The sequence below is a fragment of the Mizuhopecten yessoensis genome, unplaced genomic scaffold (assembly GCF_002113885.1).
Source record: "Mizuhopecten yessoensis strain PY_sf001 unplaced genomic scaffold, ASM211388v2 scaffold10847, whole genome shotgun sequence".
In the NCBI taxonomy this organism is placed as follows: Eukaryota; Metazoa; Mollusca; class Bivalvia; order Pectinida; family Pectinidae; genus Mizuhopecten; species Mizuhopecten yessoensis.
The window spans coordinates 1361564-1386821 of NW_018408751.1; the positions used below are offsets into that span (position 1 = coordinate 1361564).

Below are 25258 nucleotides of genomic sequence, written 5' to 3' on the forward strand. Positions count from 1 at the left end.
TAAAACATTAATAGGGGTCATATTGTTATACTATACCATTGACCGACTGATATACCTAATGTATTGCCCAGCTGAGCTTAGCTATATACAAAATGAAACTAATAAGAGGTTATGCCACAGCGTGATGGGACAGGGAGACAGATTCATATCCTTACCATATCATGTTATGCATGAACTGTTAGCTTAATATTCCTAAATGTGAAAATAAAAGTGAAAATATTCAATAATACGCACATTCGATAATTGTGCCTTAAATATTTGTTTCATTGGTACTATTTGGTTAAATGCACCTGATAATTTGAAATTTATTATCAAATAATAAAAAGTGAAATTCAATATTTCCATCTGTAAGAGAGTAAAAATATATGAATGATTTTTTTTTTATATATTTGTATAATTCCTTGAATGCAAATAAATAATGTGTATATATATACGGAGTCTAGTAAGGCAAACAATATACTTCCTATGGAGATATATACTATTGAATTGTACAGTAAAAAGATCAGCAACGCATTTGTAAAGGTGACATTTCTGAGGAACCTATTAGCAACTAAAATGTATTACCTGTTATTATTTTACTTACAACCACTATAGGTTTCCTCACTCCCAACTCATAGGGTAAACCTGATAGGAGTTGGTAAACGATTTTAATTATCCACTAGTGGGTAAAACCCTAGACGTGGTTTCATTGGTAAATATCCTAATTTTGACGTGAAGTAGCAATGCTTTGCGACGTCATCTTCCATTGTGACGTCATAGTTTATGGCAATTGTTTCCCGGTTTGGAAACAGGAATAATTCATTCTCGAGAGAAACATATAGTTGTCTAGATATAATGTCTCAATATTTTGGGAAAAATGGTCTCCAAACTCCTGATGGTTGATTATAAAGTTAATTTTCAAATTACGAAAAACACCCGAGTTAGATAAAGTTGATTACAAACCATCACTTGACGAGAACCGCTATTTATCCGTATATCATTAGAACTTATTTATATTTATTTATCACTGAGACACCGATAATAAAATATCTCCATTTCAGCAACCATTTTGTAAAATTCATAAGAAATTGACATTTGTTCAATATTTAACCCCTATAAACTTCAGCATAGCTCATGAGTTGTATACAAGTCTACATTTCCATCAAGATTAAACTATAGGTCAGAAGTCAAAGGGCATGAGTGATAAACAATGATAAACTTCCGGTCAAATTAACCTTTAGGTCGGAGGTCAAAGGGCATGAGTGATAAACACCGATGAACACTTCATCATGGATGGTTGTACGTGTTGTCGGCGTGGTAACCTACCCGGGGATGACAGGACGGGCGAAACACGTGTACATGAAATGGTAAAATATGATATACATTTAGTTCTGGTAACAGTGTTAGCAGTGATAGATTGTATATGGTTAAAGTGTCGGCGTAGGAACCGCCCCCTTATAACTGTCGTATATATACACAAACTTCCATACACTACACGCGTGTTAGTTTGTTTACATAGCCTCACTATCAGCCTACTTAAGATAAATCTGTATTGTCGTCTGTTATAACACTGGGAGTAGGACCAAACTTCAAATTCTTAATTACACGTTTACTGATAATTTAATAATTGAAATTGAGATCAAGATTAGCATGTCCCTAGATTCAAAATGGTCGTCTTCTGACACACAAATGTACTTGTCTTCCTTAAGGAAGTGATTGTATAATGTAAACATGATTTATATATCATTAACGTATGATGCTTGATTCGAGTTGACTCTATTCCATGAAAACTAATATAAAGAAATAGTTTATAAGAATCATACATAAAATGTAAAGAAATTCTTTTTATAACAGTCCACTTTCCCTTTTTATGATAAATAAATATAAGGAGGGATCGTTAGATTGAGATTGATGGTTATAACTAAGAGTGTACATAGGTCAATTAGGTAAAATCTCTGGTAAGTAAACCAGTGTTGTACATTAAGATAACATAACCTTAATTGATTGGTTATAGTCTTATCATAAAATTACTTCATTAACACGAAAACATAGGGGACACCAATATAAACCCGTTTCTTCCTCATGTGCCTAAGTGTTGATCGAAAAATAAACATTTCGTCACTAGTCCCTGAGTAAAATTTATGCAGAGAAGGCTAATCACCTTCCGCACTAACACAGCTTTATGATAATTGATAACTCTTGCTTACCTACTATTATATTTGCAGTTTCCTTTATTATTGAAAATGCATCAGAATCAGAAAGATCCCGAAGCATTGTCACCAAATTATCTATAAATATAAACAGGTGATAAGTATATACACAATATATATTGAAGGGATTCAATTAAAGTATTTTGAATAACGTGTTTCCTAATTCTTATTGTACCCTCTCCGTCCTATTGTCAGATCCGTTAGTTACACCTCTATTTATATACATGTATGTACATTGATGCCAACGCTGCTTTTCGGGTAGTGTTGTACGTGCCCCGGGATAACATTTTCTAATTTTGTTGCAGTCAAAAATAAATGGAAATGTTTAATTTCACGCAACACTGTAAATAAAGTGATCCTATTTAACTCTCTATCGATTTCAGGAGGTAAAGAAGGAAATTATCTTACGGAAGTATTTTTTACTATGAGTTTATAATTGATGATATTTCTTTAACAGCGCCCTCTACTGAGTACAAATTCCCACCGACAGAACATATTACCCCGGAAAGACTACGAGGTATGTAAACAAGGACAAAATGAGGCGTCGACTGTGTTTAGGTATTTTAAGCATTTACATAATGCTATTATTGTTTTTATGAGTGAAAAATAACTCTATAAACTAGTGAACTATTGAAAAGGATAAGTTTGCTTTTGAGCATTAATAAGTCCGTATAAAACAGAATGATGAAAACGGGAATAGAATGTGAAACCATAATACATTGCTAGATGTTCTCAATCATGTAAGACCACTGGATACACAGAAAAACAAAATTACATGTACATGCGTTTAACGAGATTGCAAATATTTTCACATAACAATGTGGATGATTGTTGATGTCAGTTTACGAGGCAGACTGTGGCCTTGTAGCTGGCAAAGTTAACCTGAAATACTTGTTTAAGTGTTAATTATCGTTTGTAGCCGACAATTGTAAATTTGTAACGTTTTAAACGGTTTAATACGCACCTTCCACGTTTCGCTGAATTCTACACACAATACATATCTCCAGCACACACACAGGCATACACACATGGGGAGATATTAGCAAGATGGCATAGGACTAGTAGTTAGCGTCTGACAAGGCAGCTTATGCAAAATTCCTCAAAAAATGCATTGATTAATGTATATGCTTATTGCATTATTTGTACTGTAAATTGTTTTGGGGTGGCTTATGTTAGCTAGATAAGGCGCTAAATCAAATGGTGTATATTATTATTATTATTATTATTATTAAATATGATACGGATATTTTTCATACTTTTAACCTTTCGTACCACGGAGGAGACTTAAATGGAAGAAAAGACAATAAGGACAATTAACTGTTTACTTTGTTAGACTTTCTGATTATCTATAACCAAACTGTTCTTATAGACGTTTCATGACTTTGTTTCGTTTTTGTATGTGACATCTGGTACAATGGGAAGTGTTGTTCAGGTGTACCTGTATAGTAGACAGCTGTGGTATTAAGTTATTTTAAGCTCTCATTGTACCAGATATAAGGTTCATAATCAATGTGTATCATTTAACTACGTAAATAGACGTGTATGCTTTGTGTGGACGCTGAACACGTAAATCAAGGTCTCCTTGCATCTTTGGGCATATATAATGATACTGGTAACATACAATACAACCAAGTAATGCATTAATATACTATATATAACAGTTGTCAATCTGGTAAGAATGCCTGGAAGAATAAGCACGTCATTACTGCATGTTAATATGATGACGAAACCTGTAGAAAGTATCTTTGTTTACCTTCCTTACCTTAAATAAAGAATATATAATTGGAGTTATCACTTCCGTACATTATTTCTAAAGGAAAGTTCAATTGTGTTATTTGATATATATACAATTAAATACATATCTGAGAATTTATTTTGAATCAAGGTGTTTAATTAACGCTTTATTTTTTCCAGAGCCTGGATTATGACCGCTGTTTTAACAGGCCCTATCAACGATATGTTAATGAGCTTGGTCAGCAGCAGGTAAGTAAATGAGCGATTTATAGTGAACGAGCGCTGCTTTGACAGACTACTGCTTTTTTAAGAAAATCTGAATGCTCTATAATCCTAAAAATGTCTTCATAGAAAATGTCCCAAATATTTAAAATATCTTACAGCTAAAACAGTGAGCCCTGTGTAGCCATTCGATGTAGGTGTCACTCTCGTATGCTATATCTGAAGAATCCCTATACCACTTCCAAGGAATGTTACTTCGCATTACAAAAATGCAGCAGATGTTTTCTTTTGTATATTATCTTAGAAAAGAAACGATACTTTGCGGGACTATATTTGTCGAAATGTAATAAAAATTAAATAAAGAATACAATCAACAGAAGTGTTAAACAAATCAGAGTTAGACCAGGTATCAAACTACGGACTTCAGATTGTTATACTATTTCTCTTACCGATTGAACCACTTAGTCAACAGAGATGTCCTGGCCTAACTATGCTACATTTATATCCCAGATGAATACTGCATTTACGAAAAAAACACAGTGCAGTGTGACAGGGGTCATTAATGCAGTTTCACCAAGTTACGAGTGTTCATAAATTATTATCGGTTATTAGTGATTTCTCCCAGAACCTTACCATTAGTTTAAACCGTAATATACCAGCTCCCATTGCTATACTCATTTCCTACTCTGTTGGTCTTTCAGTGATAAATATACTTAGTATGACGTTGCTCAGACACTCCACTCAGAAGAAGCAACTTAAACAATGTTATATATGTGGAGAGTTTTTAGACTTTAAATATGTTAATATAAATACCGTTTTGTAAAACCAACTATAAAAATATCCTCAGATGATTTAACTCTCAGCACGATTTAAATAATGTAACTAGTATGCTTCGGCGAGTAAGAAAATTTGATGGTAGATTTGTGAATTTCGGGTGAATATTTCGTTAGCAGTCACATCATTTGATTATACAAGTTTAAACGGATATATTAGTCTGATCAATCTGATCAGTGTCTGACCGTATTTTGCATTATTTTCTCTCGGGAGAAAATATTCAGAGCACCATGTACATGTTTAATTGATGATTTTAAAACCCCTCAAATATCACGGACAATTGGTAGCTGTGATGTTTTTTTGCTGTTGAAGTTGAAATATTACATATCTACAAATTTATCACTTGACGATTACTCATTAGTCTGCCACAAGGATAAATATTGTCTATATATAAATTATAATCTTCTACTTATCTATAAACTGACAATTCAGTATAACAGCCCTCGTGCGAGGATTACTAAATGTTATCAAAAGGGAGTAGTTATCGACTGTTTCACTCGCTTTCTGACTTTCCAATTTTCCGTGTATAACTTACGTACGTAGCAACAGTTCATGTTGCGAGGGTACTAAAGTTTGGCTTATTTTGTTTCAGTCTGCACTTAAACTAGCGCTAGTAAAATGGATTGTGACTTTTCTCGTTGGCTTTCTAACAGGGATGGTAAGTCATTGAATGTTTGTATTGATAACATCGAATACATAGATAACATTGAATACAAAGATAACATTGAATACATAGATAACATTTAATACATAGATAACATTGAATACATAGACATAACATTGAATACAAAGATAACGTTGAATACATTGATAACATAGATAACGTTGATAACATTGAATACATAGATGACATTGAATACATAGATAACATTGAACCCATAGATAACATTGAATACAAAGACAACATTCAATATATAGATACTTTTGAATACATATATACCTTGGAATACAAACACAACATTGAATACATAGATAACATTTAATACATAGATAACATTGAATACATAAATCACATTGAATACATATATAACATGGGATACTTAGAACATATTGAATGCATAGATAACTATGAATACATAGATAACATTGAATATAAAGATAACATTGAATACATAGATAACGTTGAATACATTGATAACATAGATAACGTTGATAACATTGAATACATTGATAACATTGATAACATTGAATACATTGATAACATTGATAACGTTGATAACATTGAATACATTGATAATATTGATAACGTTGATAACATTGAATACATAGATAACAGTTAATACAATGATAACATTGATAACATTGATAACATGGAATGCATAGATTTCATTGGTAACATTGTTTACATAGATAGCATTAAACACATAGATATTATTGAATACATATATACCATTGAATACATATATAATTTTGAATACATAAATACTTTTGAATGCATAAATACAATTCAATACATAGATCTTTTGAATACATAGATACCTTTGAATACATAGATAACATTGAATACAAAGATAACATTGAATGCATAGATACCATTCAATACAGATACTTTTGAATACATAGATACCTTTGAATACATAGATAACTATGAATACATAGATACTATTGAATACATAGATAACATTGAATACATATAACACATTGAATATATATATACTTTTGAATACACAGATAACATTGAATACAAAGATAAAATTGAATAAAAAGACAACATTGAATACAAAGATAACATTGAATACATAGATAACATTGAATACAAAGACAACATTCAATATATAGATACTTTTGAATACATATATACCTTGGAATACAAACACAACATTGAATACATAGATAACATTTAATACATAGATAACATTGAATACATAAATCACATTGAATACATATATAACATGGGATACTTAGAACATATTGAATGCATAGATAACTATGAATACATAGATAACATTGAATACATATAACACATTGAATATATATATACTTTTGAATACATAGATAACATTGAATACATAGACAACATTTAATATATAGTTAACATTGAATACATAGATAACATTTAATACATAGACAACATTTAATACATAGATAACTTTGAATACAAAGATAACATTGAATACATAGATACCATTCAATACATAAAAACTTTTGAATACATAGAATACCTTTGAATACATAGATAACATTGAATACAAAAATAACATTGAATACATAGATAGCATTCAATACATAGATACTTTTGAATACATAGATACATTTGAATACAAAGATAACATTGAATACAAAGATAACATTGAATACATAGATAACATTGAATACATAGATAACATTGAATATATATATACTTTTGAATACATAGATAACATTAAATACATAGACAACATTGAATATATAGTTAACATTGAATACATAGATAACATTTAATACATAGACAACATTTAATACATAGATAACTTTGAATACAAAGATAACATTGAATACATAGATCCCATTCAATACATAAACACTTTTGAATACATAGATACCTTTGAATACATAGATAACATTGAATACAAAAATAACATTGAATACATAGATAGCATTGAATACATAAATAACATTGAATACAAAGATAACATTGAATACATAGATAGCATTGAATACATATATAACATTGGATACTCAGAACACATTGAATGCATAGATAACTATGAATACATAGATAACATTGAAAAGATATAACACATTGAATATATATATACTTTTGAATACATAGATAACATTGAATACATAGATAACATTGAAGTCATAGATAACATTGAATACATAGACAACACTGAATACAAAGATAACATTGAATACATAGATAACATTGAATACAAAGATAACATTGAATACATAGATAACATTTCAAACATAGATAACATTTAATACAAAGATAACATTTAATACATAAATAACATTGAATACATAGATAACATTTAATACAAAGATAACATTGAATACATAGATAACATTGAAGACATAGGTAACATTAATACATAGATAACATTTAATACATAAATAGCATTGAATACATAGATAACATTGAATACAAAAATAACATTGAATACATAGATAACATTGAAGACATAGATAACATTGAATACTTTGAACACATCGGTAACACATGTTACACATTGGTAGCATGGATTTCATTGATAATATTAAATACATTGAATAAATTGATAACATAGATACCATTGAATACATTGATAACATTGATAACATAGATAACGTTACCATCGAAATAATTTGCCTCCAATGTTTAAAGTGTATATATACAATAGACAATAGCAAAGTGTCAACAAAACCATTACTCTCCACTGTTTCCTGTCGTAATTGTTCTTTTTAGCGGTCTTGCAATTCAGGGGCTCGATGCTTTTGGTCGATTTTTTTTAGTGAAATTATTATAGAATATTTTTTGTCAATTATATGTTCACTGCAGGTTTTACAGTTTTTAGTTAAAGCGTAAGAAATGTTGAAAATATCTGACATGCCTGATACGTCGAACCAACCAATAATATCGATTTTGCAAGGTTTTACTTACAAAAAGTTACTGCATCGTCAATTCACAAAGACAAGAAAGACATCGAGAGGAACTGAGGATACACCGAAACAAAAGGAACCATCATAACCCGCACAAAATCGGGAGACGAAAGCACGTGCTATATATAAGTATTTACCGCACCACAAGTGGCGTGCCATTGAAGAGAACATTAGATTTACTAGATACACATATTGTCAGTTTCTCTAGACATTTATAAGTAATTACGAGCGACTTATGTAGGTTCTTGTACTTTATTAAACTGTAGCTTTCATGTATGTTTTTCTTTGTTTCACAGGTAGCGCTTTTCATTGACTTTGTGGTGAAGAAATTGACAAAATTAAAGTTTGACACCGTTGAAGATTGTATCCTTGATGAAGAGTACATTATATTTAAAAGGTGTTTCTAGTAAAATGCCATTGACCAAGTTTGATTTCCTGTCCCTAATACATAGCTGGTGTTCAGGAGTCCCATTAAATTGTTTTCTCATATTTGAAGCTTTCCAGGGCACACCCTATTCCTAATATAGGAGTAGATAAATATCCCTTCTTACTTTTGAAGCTGTCAAGGATATACCCTACCTGTATTATATAGTTGACGCGAAGGAATCACATAGTTTTCCCCTCATTTGAAGCTGTCAAGGATATATCCTACCTGTATTATATAGTTGACGCGAAGGAATCACATAGTTTCCCCCTCATTTGAAGCTGTTCAGAACATACCCTACATGTACCTTTCTATGATAAACTCTCTTTCACAACTAAGAAATGTGTGATAGAAATGCTTTAAGGATTTTATTAATTTTAAAAGTAAATAATGTTATCTTGATAAACTTATAACATTATTACAATATTTATTTCCAATGTTTTTGTACAAAACCAAATGTATAATATTCAGGTTGAATAAAAACCTTATTATATAATTTTTTTTAGGAAGGTTTCCGAAAATGATGGTGCAGTTGGTCTGATATGACATATTCTTTCCACTATTTCCTAACTAGAACTAGTTCCGGTTCCGGTATGGTCCGTATCCATTGACTATACCGACTTAGGTCAAACAGGCAACGCACCATGCTTTAGTACGAACAAAATATTTAATTAGTTTTGCTTCGATATATTTACTCCTGTTTAGTTGACAGATGTGTTTTAAAGATTTTTTTTTTTGAAAAGCTGCACAGTTTTCTGGTAAAAAGTAAATCCAAGATTTGATATTGGCTGGCTTGTATACAAGTCCAGCATTGAGAGCACCGTGTCGATTGATGATGTAGTGAACCGGATGGTATTTGCCTTGACCACTGGTCAGCTATTTTACAGTGTTCCGAGGACGGATGCCTGGTGGTACCCTTATTGTATCTACTTTTGTTCAATGTGGGTTTCGTTATAGTGGCGTCCTGTCTAGTCGTCATAGAGGTACGTATATTGACAGATTTCACTGTAGAGGAGGCAGGTATGTACTTCCTTTACTGAACTACAGAGCAGATTCTCATTTAATATGCTTTTGATGAATGCTATTTCGTACAACCGTTTAGAGAAAAGGGACTGCTCTATTAGGTTTTAACTGAATTTAATACATATTAATTCCAGAATAAATTGTTTGATAAAGATGTCTTACTTACAGCTGAACACTATTTGAACAATGTCGACGTCTTCGTCTGTGCTTCAGGCATCAATTACCAACAACTCATGTTCCTAACTATAAGCTGTTTGGTTAGCATGTTCCTTCTGCATTTCTTCTTCCTGCTCATTTCCTTTGTTCCTAACTAGTGTTACAGCTAAGGAATATAAGGGGGAAATATTGCCTTACTATACACCGTTTGGTTTCCAGCCAATAGCCGGAGGTTCAGGTATCCCGGAGATCAAGTGTTACCTGAACGGAGTCAAAGTTCCTCGGGTCGGCCGCCTTCTCACCTTGGTCAGCAAGAGTGTCGGGGTTCTCTTCAGTGTGGCAGGGGGTACGTATGTTTGTACAAGTTTTCTTCCGATTTATATACTGTTTTCTCATAAAAAAATTCTGATGTATGTAATGTGTATGTCAATGTATTAATATTGTCATGTATTTCACAATGAAATAGGTTATCTTATATGTCCTGGATCGGTTTTCATATTTCGCATTCATTTTTGTTCAACTGCTATGCCATATACATCAATTCAAGATGGCGACGTCAAAGATGTTCACGGTTTAAATGGGAGTTTTTAAGCTTTTGCTGTTTTACGAGTGTCACGTGATTTATTGATCCCGACGTTGATTTACGAGTCTTCAACAGAAGAACCATTCAGTTACATATTTACAGTAATAAAAGCTATTGGAAATACTTTTCAACGCTAAAAATATTCATCCCTGTAACAAAAAACAACCAAGGTTCTAACCTCAAATAAGAGGTTAAGTAAATTTGCGTATGAGTGTTTGAGCACTTAATTAGGACATGCCCGAGATAATAAGTCGAGCGCTCGAAAAAGTTATGCCGAGCGCTCGAGATAGGTAATGTTAAAATAATATTGTGCATGTCCTAAATGTACCACCGTAATGAATGAAGTCTTATGAACTATAAAAAAACGACTAAAATATATTGCTTTCTTATGGACTAGAAAAACCCTGCTATGTCTTTCTGTTGCTTCTGTTAGTACGCGGATTGTTCCGTGTACAAAATCGTTGTAAGGAAAAGACAAGGACACACTTATTTGGTTAATTGTGAAAATTAAAGTTTGATAGAAATGCTCGTTTTTCAGTACACTTTCTCTTGCTTTAAGAGGGATTTTTTGTTCAGAGAAAAAGAACATATTTGCGAAAGCACGTGTCATTTGCCCTAATAATGCCGTCGTCATTATATTGTAAGCGAATGCATGTATGTCGATGAACCCGTAATGAAAACCCATTTCTCGCACAGATAAAATTGAATATGACTCGGTAAAAAAGTCCCGTCATCAACGCTTTTCATAACTGCAATATTGATTTCATTCATAAACTAGTATATTTCAGGATAACTCCACATCTTGATACCTACACTGTATATTTAGGTCACCGCTTCCTTACAATTTTGCAATAAAGAGCTCTTCTAGAAAAACTCCGAAATTAATGACGTAATATTCCGTCTTTGCGTATTGCAGAGATTTCTTCTCTTGGGAGCAGGTATTAATTGTTACGTCATTTGCTTGTGAGAGTAACGTCATCAATATTTGAGAAAACGACGTAATTTTCTCACACAAACCAATGACGTAACAATCAATACCTGCTCCCAAGAGAAGATAACTCTGCAATACGCAAAGACGGAATAGTAGCCTTTACGTTAGTTTCCCGCTACACATGCATGAACCATAGTTAACCTCTTTATTAACAGGTGATACTGGTTGGATTTTAATTTTAAAATCTGTTTGATTTGATGTCTCTATTGTTGTGTTACTTTACACAGGTCTGTTTGTGGGGAAGGAAGGACCGATGATACATAGCGGGGCTATCATCGGGGCGGGTGTACCTCAGGTGGGTATACATAGAACGGGATCACCGCCATTTTTTTTTTTTATATAAAATTATTTACTTCTGGTTTGGAATCTAATTCTATGTACATTTGTATTATTCCCCTAGTTTGTAAGCGTCTTTTTCCATACTATGTACATTTGTATTATTTCTCTAGTTGGTAAGCGTCTTTTTCCATTCTATGTATCTTTGTATTATTTCTCTAGTTGGTAAGTGTCTTTTTCCATTCTATGTCCATTTGTATTATTTCTCTAGTTGGTAAGCGTCTTTTTCTATTCTATGTACATTTGTATTATTCCCCTAGTTGGTAAGCGTCTTTTTCCATTCTATGTACATTTGTATTATTTCTCTAGTTGGTAAGCGTCTTTTTCCATTCTATGTACATTTGTGTTGTTTCACTCGTTTACAATTCTATTGCGTGTTCATTCCATGCTATGCCACTTTTCATTCCATGCTATGCTGGTTTTACCGATCGCGATTTTGTGTTAGCTTGTAGAATTCAATCCTTTCCAGACTTACGTGATGTATATAATCAGTAAATTCTATCGGTTGATTTGATTCTGTCGTCATTTTTGTAAAAACAGAAATTCGAAACTTACTTTTTATTCAGAAATAGCTGGCTAGTCAACTAGTAAAGTAGTAACCAAGCACATGAAATACGATACGATTTATCATAATCTAAAAAATATAATTGAGGGTTCTAAACTAATAACATTTCCTTACCACGTGAAAGAAAGAAGCGAAAATGCACTGATATAAACAATGTATAGTTTAGGAAACATTATATCTGAATATATTTCTATATAGAAAACAAAACATATTTTCTCATTAAAATACTTACTTGTTGCCATAGTAATCACTTATAACATATTAAGGCCAAACCTGTTATAGTCGAACTGTAATCGCATGAGACATAAAATATGAAAAACATATTTCATCAAAATAAAATGTTCCCAAAGGATCCCTGTGTTGGCCAACTGGTCCTTGGTATGGCATCGTAACTAAATTAAAAATAAAATGTGTTTAATAGGGTTGCTGGTTCGAGGCACGGCACTGCACTGTGTTGTATCTTTGAGCAAGATACTTTACTCCGCTTGTTCCAGTCTACTAAGCTGTAAATGAGTACGTGGTTTGACAGTTGTAGAATGCTAGCCGTGAGTGCCGAAATGGCAGCACCTGCTGTATGCTCCACAATGGCTGGTTGCAAAGGTCCTATAACCATGGATAATAATTTGTGAACTGCTTTGAGACGACCTACGAACTAGGTTGTGATAAAACGGTATATAAGAACCTCGAATTATATAATTATTAATATAATTTTAACAATGGGTGATAGTAGCATTTAGTGTAACAATGGGTGATAGTAGTATTTAGTGTAACAATGGGTGATAGTAGTATTTAGTGTAACAATGGGTGATAGTAGTATTTAGTGTAACAATGGGTGATAGTAGTATTTAGTGTAACAATGGGTGATAGTAGTATTTAGTGTAACAATGGGTGATAGTAGTATTTAGTGTAACAATGGGTGATAGTAGTATTTAGTGTAACAATGGGTGATAGTAGTATTTAGTGTAACAATGGGTGATAGTAGTATTTAGTGTAACAATGGGTGATAGTAGTATTTAGTGTAGCAATGGGTGAAAGTAGTATTTAGTGTAACAATGGGTTTCCTATCTTTCGTGAGAGGCGGCTGAATGCGGCGGAAACAAATATTTTTTTAGTCGTGGTAGCACAATATCTCGTGCAGATTTTATTAATTCTGTCGCGTTGTACAAATTCGTTGGTACCTGATGTACCATCAACGTGCTAAAATTGATTCAATAGAGGCACGGGTAAAATGACGTCACAGCAACTTTTTTAAGTATAATAGACGTGTAAATATGAAAATGACAACGGTTTGTTTATTTCAGTTTCAAAGCATTGCATTTAAGAAGGTGAACCTAAAGAAGTACAGTTTCTTCCGTACAGACAGGTAAACAATATCAAACTTATTACACACACTTGTTAGGGAAACAACAACAAGGTTTTATGTTAAGTTTTGACGTTATTCTTCTTTAAACGATTACAAACCTTATAGCACAGAAAACACAGCCTGGGTCCAGACCTAGCATCGTTATTTTTATTTCAATAAGATCATCTATTGTTAGATCATTGTTACTATAACATGGATAAGATATGCATTGTCTGAGGAATTGAGTTAGTTTCTATCAATCATTACCCTTCGAGATGGGTATTTTATATACCATGGTAGTCCCGTCGATGTGTGTCATTACTTTCCCATTACCTTAATTTATATAAACAACGAGTTTGTTTTGTACTCACTTCAATTCAAATTAAGATTTCTGAAATCAGTTGTAATTATGTTTCGAGAAATGTGACGAGTTTGATAAAAAGTCAAAATTTCTAGAGACTATTGGAAATGTCATCACGTTTAGATAATTCATGATATACTTATCCGCATTTCAAATAGGAAATTACTCACCCAGAGTTTCGATTTAAAATTGACTTACCGTTCCGAGACAGATCAATAGCAATCGTGTATTGTTTGTGTTACAATGCTCCGACATTGACCTCCTTTGCTAGCATTTAAGCATGCACTATTTCCTGTCGACATCATTCATATTGTTCAGCTGTATTTACAAATTACATACGTGATTTTTTTACAGGGATAAACGTGATTTCGTATCCGGTGGAGCAGCTGCTGGTGTAGCAGGTAGGGTTGATACGTCGAAAAGGTCAAAGTTCAGTCCCTATATGACAGGCAGGGTTGATACATAGATAAGGTCAAAGTTTAGTCTATATGTGACAGGTAGGGTTAATACACCGAGAAGGTCAAAGTTCATTCCATATGTGACAGGTAGGATTGATACACCGAGAAGGTCAAAGTTCAGTTCACTAATGACAGGTAGGATTGATACACCGAGTAGGTCAAAGTTCAGTCCATCTGTGACAGGTAGGGTTGATACATCGAGAAGGTCAAGTTCAGTTCACTAATGACAGGTAGGATTGATACACCGAGTAGGTCAAAGTTCATTCCATATGTGACAGGTAGGATTGATACACCGAGAAGGTCAAAGTTCAGTTCACTAATGACAGGTAGGGTTGATACATAGATAAGGTCAAAGTTCAGTCCCCATGTGACAAATAGGTGTGATACACCGAGAAGGTCAAAGTTTAGTCCATATGTGACAGGTAGGGTTGATACACCGAGAAGGTCAAAGTTTAGTCCATATGTGACAGGTAGGGTTGTTACACCGAGAAGGTCAAAGTTCATACACCAAAAAGGTAAAACATGAGAATGTTAATACTACACAATTTCCTAGCAAACTTCCGATCTTTCATTAATAGTCCCTAAATGAGTGTTACCCTGATAGTAAGGTACATGTACGTCACTGCTATTGCTTCTACATGTCGCATTCGGGGAATTCTTTCTGTGGATAGGTTGCTATTTTAATCTTCATTTTCTCTATCATTATTTCAGCTGCTTTCGGCGCCCCAATAGGAGGGGTACTGTTTAGCCTGGAGGAAGGGTGTTCGTTCTGGAATCAAAGTCTCACCTGGAGAACAGTGAGTAGTTTATTCGTTGTCACAAATAACTGAACTATTCTATTTGCTATTTGTGTCCTACGTGTTATGAAACTGTGTATGGAAAGATGGCTGGAACAGACAGAATCCTTCTGACCACAACAATATTTTAGTCTATATTACCTTTTCTCCGTAAACGTATGTTGTATGTGTGTTGTACGTATGCTGTATGTGTGTTGTACGCATGTTGTATGTTCATTCTATATTCTTTTAAGTACCCATAGTAAACACACAATGTCGGGTAGGTTACCCAGTTTCTTTTTCAATTTCGATTAGGGAATCGAACCCCGGCCGTTTTGCTAAAAGGCGAATGCGCTATCCATAACGCCACGCGACTACGTGTATGGTATATTAAGTTTATAAATAGAAAATGTCTGGAATAACAAAATGAAAGATGGACAAAGTGTATAGTTTAGCTTGTTGACATATATGCAAAATGTAATGTACTTGTAAAATTAATCCTTGTGGAAAACAATTGGTGTTAATTTTCGAAAGCATTGATTTTCTTTATTTCTCTCCTTCTTCAGTTTTTTTGCTCAATGGCAGCAACTTATACGTTGAATTTTTTCCTGTCCGGGATCGACTCAGAAAGCTGGGGTTATTTCTATCTGCCGGGACTCATCAACTTTGGAGTTTTTAAGGTAAATATAAATATATATACTGTGTCAACACACAGAGCCGATACAAAGATACACCATTAAGAAGGGAAGTCATCATAAAACCAAAAAAAATAAATAAAAATAAAATAAAACTAGTTTGTCCGACAGGAAAGGGTTTCCGACACTAGATGTTTACTCCGTCGGTGTGACTCCCCTGAAATCAAGCAAAGTATGGGTGTCATCTGTAATGATTCATATATTTCATCAAAATAGATGTAGATATTATGGTTTTTTTGTGTCTTTATCATTATTGGTTCACTTTAAAATACATGCATCTCTTTGGTATAAACATTTGCGCATAACTTCTCTCGCTTGTGTTGATGAGAAATTATTCATCAGTTATAACGACAGGGCACACAAAAGATTTATTTTCTAATTCTTCCCCTTTTTAAGACAGAAACATGAACAGTTACATAATACAACGTATAATAGAGGCTTTTTAGACTATTTTCTTAATATTTTGACTTCAAGTTTTTCTGGTAATGTTCTATTAAGCCAAAAATGGATGGAAGATGCTAAGTATGTCTTACCTTTAAGTTCACAACCTAAATATGCAAATAATTAGGGGTGCTTACATGTTTATTTGCAAAGTGATTCTAGGTCCTAGCTTACGTTTTTGCAGTGTACGAACGAGCTCAGGATCGACTGTCGCTTGTGGGACATAACAGATTTGGCCATCTTTGTTGTAATGGGTTTCCTCGGAGGTCTAATGGGAGCATTGTTCAACACTATCAACACAGCCATTACCAAACATCGTATGAAACACTTGAACAAGAAACACAAGCTCTTCAGGTGAACTATCCTATTTGTAGACAAAAGTTGTTCATTTTGTTTTTAAGTACCTTTCCTCCATTTGCAGTCCTTTTGCATGTCTCAAAAACTTTAAACACTGATATTCAACGTTTCGATCTGTAGTACCACGACTAAATGACGAAATGCAATATCGTGAACAGTTCATATTTTGCTTTGTCATATTGCTGCCATTTTAAACTTTTAACAGACGTTTCCTTACTTTGTATCTCATGTGATAATTGTGTTATTGATGAGTAATATTCTAATCTTAATTAATAATAGCGTTATCCAACTAAAAATATTCCTGAACCTATCTGAAGGATTTTAGAGGCGGCACTAGTGGCGGCAGTGACCACATCTGTGACATTTGGAGCTTCCATGGCCCTCGGGGAATGCTCGGAGATTCCCACAAATGTAAGTTTACAGGACTGCTATGACCCTGAAGGCATGTATATAATGCCCAACAATGTGATGTAAGTTTTAAGATCTACCATGACCCTTTAGAAATGGACACTGTAGCTACATAGTGTAAGATTTTACAGCTTCTATGGTCCCCTTAAAATGCGCACACATTCCCCACAATATTCTAAGTTTACGGAACCACAATGGTCCTCGTTGATGGTACACAGGTACACGACAACGTATGGTTTCAGAGCGTCCATGCTCACCGCAGAATGTACACATTTCCCACATTTTAAGACGCTGGTGCTTTCATCGCCCTCGGGGAAAGTACCCGGATGCCGTGCAATAGAAGTTTTCAGTTTACATAACCCTTAGTTTAAACATATTTTATTGCAAAAAAAGCAAAAGGATTGGACCCAAGTTACATGAACATTATTAACGCCCTTTCCTTATAAGATAAATAATTGTATATACACATCATAAGATGGCTTTCATACAGAGAGATATTCTTCCTTATTCATGGCAGTTTATATATGTAACATTCTTAATATTAAACATATAATGCGCACATTCACATTCACTCTTACTTTTATGTACAATTTATAATAGATTTAAAAAAAATCGTCATGGAATTGGAACCATCCAGTACAGCCAGCGCAGTGATATACTGGCACTATTCCATATTTCAAGCTATTCATATACATAACCCTGTTAGACAGTAAAAAGATACACCTCAATATGAATCTACAGAACTGAATGATCATTGAGTAATAACACAAATCCCTTACCCTCCGACACTTCGGAGATTCTAGACCATAGGGAAGTACACGGATTTTCCACCATGTAAGGGTTTAAAGCTTCCGTAGACCGCAGAGGTCCTACTTGACCTTTATAGATTTACTGCGCATGCGTGACAGGTAAACTATATAACACGGGGCTTGTATTTATTTTTTCACCAATATGTTGTTCATCCTAGACCTGATCAGTACAGGGGAGACCACTCGCATTAAACGTTGTGAACACGTTACCTTAGTACAAAATACACATTGACAATTAAATCTATTTGACTTTAACACGTGTTTTATATTATTTCGTAATTACGATTTTACTTTTTCAGATATCAATTTACCTCTATCGATATGTGTTTTTAATACTCTTGTTATTTAATACCGTATAGCTTTGATAATCCAGCCTTCTTCGATTCTAATAAATAATCAATTCAGCCAAATACTTGTGAGCCGTTGTAAAGGACATTTTCGCAGAAATAGCTGGAGTTGTGGTTTCAGGATAAAAGAAGTTTGACTAAGCATCAAGTACATTTGTTTTTAGTTTGTGAACGGGACGTCCAGCAGTATCGAAGACACAGTCCGGACGTACTTCTGTCCTGACGGATACTATAACGACATGGCCACTCTCTTCTTTAACTCACAGGAAGAAGCCATCAAACAGCTGTTTCACCAACCGGGCACCGGTAAGTCATTCTAAAGTTAGTAGGCGAGAACTTAATTACGGAGACAATAGGACACGGTCACAGTAATTGAAAACGAGTTGGTAAACTAGAAAATGTTAAGTCTGCTTTCGCAGGATTGCTGAAATACCATGATTTCTATGCCCATTATAAAACCTCATTCCCACAACCTAACTAGTAAAAGACCTGTTGGAAAGTTCAAAAAGCACTTTATCTGTTCTAAGTGTTTGTCGATATTATAAGCAACGTAAACGGAAGACATAAGTGATGACGCTATGTCAACTTCAACACTGTAGGTGCACAATGTAATACTGCGTCAACGAAATCTAAACCGCAAACAAATCTGATATTATTCCGACTAATTCGTCACGTGATTATGATTAATTTCATCACGTACATAACCGTGGGTGGGGGTGGGGTGGGTGGTGGTTGGGGGTGGGGTATTTGGATATTAAAGGATAAGGTAGATTGCACTCAATAACCCTTGGCCAGGATAGATATTTTTGTACTCCTTAAATGGATAAATGAACTTTAGATGATGTGGCATTTTATTACGACATGTTATAAACATTGAAACTGAAAAGTGCTGAAATGTTAATAGCATATCTCGCTTTTTCATAACAGCATTAAATGTTGATAATGAACAGTTTTTCTATGTGACGTTAGGATGACTTGGACGCGTATGGTATGTACTCTGTCACCTTCATTAGACAAATGACCAGTGAAGCGTATACACACAAAGGTGTAAAATGTGTACGATGTGAATTCGGTTACTTTGTAAGCGTATTTACAATAGTTGTTATATATGTACCGAAATGCCTCGATTCAGCTACGCTTTGTTCAATACTTGATCATGGATGTGCAAGGGTCTAAGAGCCCCCTCATCTCGATTTAGAACTGGCCCACTGCGGCGTATCCAGATGGCTTCTTTTATCTGCCACTTGAACATATTGTTCTCTATTTCTAATACTTTGGAGTTATCCCAGTCAATCTCACATGATTTTTCTGTGTGGCATGGTCTGTGATTGCCGATTTATTTATCTGGGACTCCGACTACTTCCTTTCAGTTTTGTGAATCTCATTCCTACTTGGGTTTCTGTATCTTTCCGGTGTTCACCACGTCGGACTCAAAATCGCCTTCCAGTCATTCCAATATACGATGCGTCGCAGTTTTTGCATCAGAGATGTAGAGACCTTCAAGTCTTAATATTTGGTGACCAGTTAACATATAAAATGCTAGAAATATCATAATGAAAGCACAGAAAGATCTTGTGAAAGAGAGAATACGGGTTGTAAACAACAAAATGGTACTAACTGACATTTGCATGGCGTTTAGCTTTAAGTGTGTGGCTGTAAGGAGAGGTTAACCTGTTGTCAGAGTAATTGACTGGGCAGAGACACATGCTTTATATCTAGGCCAAGACATTTGAGTGAGATTGATCCTTCGTGGGTATCGTTTTCATGGTCTTTGTTGATCACATGACGTATAACCTAAACTCACACATATCAAACATATTCCTATTGTAAATGCCACCAAAGACTCGTTTTCCAAGGTTCCAGGTTTAACCCTTCATCACATTTAAATCACGTTAATTTTTGTAAATATAAAGTTTGATAAACTATCAAAGTCCCTATTGATATTTGTCCTATTGCGNATTGCACTCAATAACCCTTGGCCAGGATAGATATTTTTGTACTCCTTAAATGGATAAATGAACTTTAGATGATGTGGCATTTTATTACGACATGTTATAAACATTGAAACTGAAAAGTGCTGAAATGTTAATAGCATATCTCGCTTTTTCATAACAGCATTAAATGTTGATAATGAACAGTTTTTCTATGTGACGTTAGGATGACTTGGACGCGTATGGTATGTACTCTGTCACCTTCATTAGACAAATGACCAGTGAAGCGTATACACACAAAGGTGTAAAATGTGTACGATGTGAATTCGGTTACTTTGTAAGCGTATTTACAATAGTTGTTATATATGTACCGAAATGCCTCGATTCAGCTACGCTTTGTTCAATACTTGATCATGGATGTGCAAGGGTCTAAGAGCCCCCTCATCTCGATTTAGAACTGGCCCACTGCGGCGTATCCAGATGGCTTCTTTTATCTGCCACTTGAACATATTGTTCTCTATTTCTAATACTTTGGAGTTATCCCAGTCAATCTCACATGATTTTTCTGTGTGGCATGGTCTGTGATTGCCGATTTATTTATCTGGGACTCCGACTACTTCCTTTCAGTTTTGTGAATCTCATTCCTACTTGGGTTTCTGTATCTTTCCGGTGTTCACCACGTCGGACTCAAAATCGCCTTCCAGTCATTCCAATATACGATGCGTCGCAGTTTTTGCATCAGAGATGTAGAGACCTTCAAGTCTTAATATTTGGTGACCAGTTAACATATAAAATGCTAGAAATATCATAATGAAAGCACAGAAAGATCTTGTGAAAGAGAGAATACGGGTTGTAAACAACAAAATGGTACTAACTGACATTTGCATGGCGTTTAGCTTTAAGTGTGTGGCTGTAAGGAGAGGTTAACCTGTTGTCAGAGTAATTGACTGGGCAGAGACACATGCTTTATATCTAGGCCAAGACATTTGAGTGAGATTGATCCTTCGTGGGTATCGTTTTCATGGTCTTTGTTGATCACATGACGTATAACCTAAACTCACACATATCAAACATATTCCTATTGTAAATGCCACCAAAGACTCGTTTTCCAAGGTTCCAGGTTTAACCCTTCATCACATTTAAATCACGTTAATTTTTGTAAATATAAAGTTTGATAAACTATCAAAGTCCCTATTGATATTTGTCCTATTGCGTCCCCAATAGGAATATAATTTATTGACAGTACATCTATATTCTATTATATATGTTAACGAATGTATCATCTATTCATGGTTTTTTTTAAAATTAATTTTGTAATATATACAATGTATATAATATTGTTCATGAAGTCGCTTTGATTTTTGTTTATTTTTCAGACGGTTTCAGCCTCCGCACCTTGGGACTGTTCACGCTATTTTTCTTCTTTCTGGCATGCTGGACATATGGTACCAATGTACCGAGCGGTTTATTCGTCCCCTGCCTTCTGTGTGGCGCCGCCTATGGGCGATTTGTGGCACGACTTCTCGTATTGTACGTTGTTTTTCTGTCACTTTGTACTAAGATAGGTTTTACTGTTGCTTTACCGATATACTCGCATGCTAGGTATATGTACCAACCAAATAAATCTGAAATTCTTATTCATAAATACATAGTTAGGCGGCTAAACCATTTTTTTATCACATAATATGTATCATTGTATCACTCATAAAACCACTTAAATTAATACAGTTCATTAGGGACAATAGTTATTAGAAAACTCGTTTGATTTGATGACTAATAAATAATATTTTATCAAAACATACACGTACCGTGACAAAATATAGTTTATTCTGCGTTTTATAATGCAAACTATCATTATATTTTGTACAAATATATTTTGCTCAAATTTATTTTTATGTAAGTAAAAACAACACTCATCCTAAAAAAATCAGCAATCATGTCAAGTATGAATAGATAGTTAATCTTGTTCATTTGTTGGATATTAATATTTGAAAAAAAAGGCAGCAGATTGCTCTGTGTTGTGTAAAAGTTTTATTGTCGCTATAAATATGTGTTGTTTGAAATATGCTAAGGGATCCATTTGTTGTTTGTTTAAAATTTACAATGAGCTTGTGTCATTAACTAACAATAATGGAAACGATCAAAGCCTACAAAAATGTATGCACACGTGCTGTTTGAGATTTGCTGTGTGTACATATATATATATGTGCTTGAAATGTTCTCTATGAGACCTTGTTGTCATCAGATTGGGGTACGGTAACCAGGCCATTCATTCCGGCACGTTCGCACTAGTAGGAGCAGCCGCCTTCCTCGGCGGGGTAGTTCGAATGACCATCAGTTTAACGGTCATTCTCATAGAGTCCACCAATGAGATTTCGTACGGCTTGCCACTCATGTTAGTGTTGATGGTATGTATCTAATGGAGTTATCTCCTTTTGCCTTTTCCGGTTTCTATCTCTTAATAGATAAGTCGCATGCAACATGGAGGTGAACATTTTGATGTAAATATTTCTAATGGTTTCGTAATTTGTTTTAAAGGAAAAATTACAAAGGGTAAAATCGCGTTGGGGCTGTCAACTTAATCACCGATATTCCTCCTAATTTGTATTTGCTATTTCTCTTATAAAACATTCTGAATTAGCTAGTTGTGTTGAAAATACAAATAAATTTTGTATTTCAGGTGGCAAAATGGTCTGGTGATCTCTTTAATGAGGGACTATATGACATACATATAAAACTCCGAGGCGTTCCGTTACTAGAGTGGGAGGTTCCGACTGGAATGGAAAGGTAAACACTAATTAATTCAAATTACCAAATAATATTTGTATCTGGGGATAAATATTTGAAATTCTCATCTAATTTTTCAGTAATCTCATCTTTCTCTTGACGCAAAATTCGCACGGGAAATTATATATTTGTTTAAAGATTCTAGCACTTAAATGTCAAGGTTGGTCGTGTGAACAAGTTTTTTTATCATGAGCACAAAGATAAAATAGAGCAACCACCGATTGTTTTCTACGGATGAGCTTGAAGAAAGTATTTCAAACGACAGACCCGAAATACACTGTGTGTGTAAATTTCCTATATATACGTCTGCTTCCGTATCACTAAAACACAAGTAAATGTATGATGGTGGTTCTCCTCAAGACATTTAGTACGAGTAGACAACCAGAGAAAACCTTAGTTTTTTGTAATATTATGTTTATTACCAGAAATCCACTACATTGTAGATGAGAAGTGATTGTCCAATCTCATGAGTCTATTATCAGGTATTATGTAACAGATGATGTCGTACATTTATACGATAAAGGAGAACTATAACGAACTCTGATTCTAATGGATATTTATCAATGGACTTGTGCTGAGGTCAAAACGTTGTTATACGAACCTGAGAAAGTTATATTAACAGAGACGAAGTCAAGGTTAATATAACGTTTTTTCCATGCCCATATAACCACATATTCACTGAAACATTGATAAACGGAAACAGGAAGTACATCCCTAGTTGAAAATCCAATGTAGGGAGACAGCATCACAATTTCCGCAAATTCTAATGTTTAATATTAAACTGATGAATATTGTATGTTTATTATTGACAGAACGGTGTGTTCTCTCAATATTAAAGTATTTCAAAGCAATCCAGGCATTAATTCAGGTTTTTTTTTATCAATGAGTCACATGTGTCCATTTTTCTGTACTTCAGGAACCCGGCTACCTATTTCACTACTGTGAAGTTTATCAAGAACGATAACTCTTACCTGCAATTACTGTGTGTATATGGTTTTATTATAAAATGTCAATTTTTATATCGTGTATAGAGAATTAATTTTACACAATTTCAGCATTTATTAAATTGATATACATTAATGCAATACTAATATATGTCAGTATCATTTTTATTGACATTATTTTGTAAAAATATTGTGTCTTCTTAAAATTCTGACAACCTATATTTTCTTTGTGGCAGAAAATTTTCCTTACTTTAAAGCAATATAACTACAAAATTTGAAGAAATTCTACTGAGAAATGGTGACACAATCCTATTACCTTAATTGTGATATTAGACATTAAAAATAGATTTTTTTTAATTTTGAAACTAAATAGTACGTATGGAAAATGTAAGGAGAAAAAGTGCAGCATTTGACAAAACATTGTGAGGTTAAATTAGGAGTGACGACATAAATACAATATTGACCTGCTGTTTCTAAAAGTAGTTACTCTGATTCACGTGATAATGATATAACAAATGGAGATTTAGGAAAAGGGTGTTGCATCTAATATAAATCATTATCGATTGTTCTTAACGTTGATATCCTATAAGTTACTTGCTATATACACTCCAGCCTCCAGTTGTTAAATGATATCAGAGCTCACTCGGGAGACAATGTTAAAATAATGCATTCGCTGTCATTATACTCTTGTTTATCATATGTTTAAAACTAAGTCCAAAGTATGACTCATTGTATTAGAAACCAAGGAAATCTTTTAAAGGTACAATATTTGAAGTCGAATTGATGGTAAAATGTGTTTATTTTAACCATTAAGGTGATTATTGAAACATCATGAGGACCTTTGTTCCATCACTCATCTTACACCGGAAGTAGTCTATAATACGTAATGATGACCTTAAAGACAATACAACATACAACATGTCTGTCTAAAACAGGCATACACACATGTATTATACATAGCCTACATATGCCCTTTATCAT

At 33.9% G+C, this 25258-nt stretch overlaps 1 protein-coding gene across 1 annotated transcript in view; it reads left to right on the plus strand.

Annotated features, from left to right (window-relative positions):
- Nucleotides 1-1227: 1227 nt before the first annotated feature.
- LOC110462970 (chloride transport protein 6-like) overlaps nucleotides 1228-25258 on the plus strand; it is a 74517-nt gene continuing 50486 nt past the window's right edge. Inside the window, exons 1-18 of the mRNA XM_021517262.1 lie at nucleotides 1228-1346; nucleotides 2647-2706; nucleotides 4104-4172; nucleotides 5572-5637; nucleotides 8840-8906; nucleotides 9844-9950; nucleotides 10366-10492; nucleotides 11948-12015; nucleotides 13923-13984; nucleotides 14679-14725; nucleotides 15494-15579; nucleotides 16125-16238; nucleotides 16879-17048; nucleotides 17369-17462; nucleotides 18780-18921; nucleotides 21923-22076; nucleotides 22792-22954; nucleotides 23227-23333. Of these exons, the coding sequence (XP_021372937.1) occupies nucleotides 1269-1346; nucleotides 2647-2706; nucleotides 4104-4172; nucleotides 5572-5637; nucleotides 8840-8906; nucleotides 9844-9950; nucleotides 10366-10492; nucleotides 11948-12015; nucleotides 13923-13984; nucleotides 14679-14725; nucleotides 15494-15579; nucleotides 16125-16238; nucleotides 16879-17048; nucleotides 17369-17462; nucleotides 18780-18921; nucleotides 21923-22076; nucleotides 22792-22954; nucleotides 23227-23333 (1781 nt within the window). The 5' untranslated portion in view covers nucleotides 1228-1268. The remainder of the gene's footprint in view (nucleotides 1347-2646; nucleotides 2707-4103; nucleotides 4173-5571; nucleotides 5638-8839; nucleotides 8907-9843; nucleotides 9951-10365; nucleotides 10493-11947; nucleotides 12016-13922; nucleotides 13985-14678; nucleotides 14726-15493; nucleotides 15580-16124; nucleotides 16239-16878; nucleotides 17049-17368; nucleotides 17463-18779; nucleotides 18922-21922; nucleotides 22077-22791; nucleotides 22955-23226; nucleotides 23334-25258) is intronic.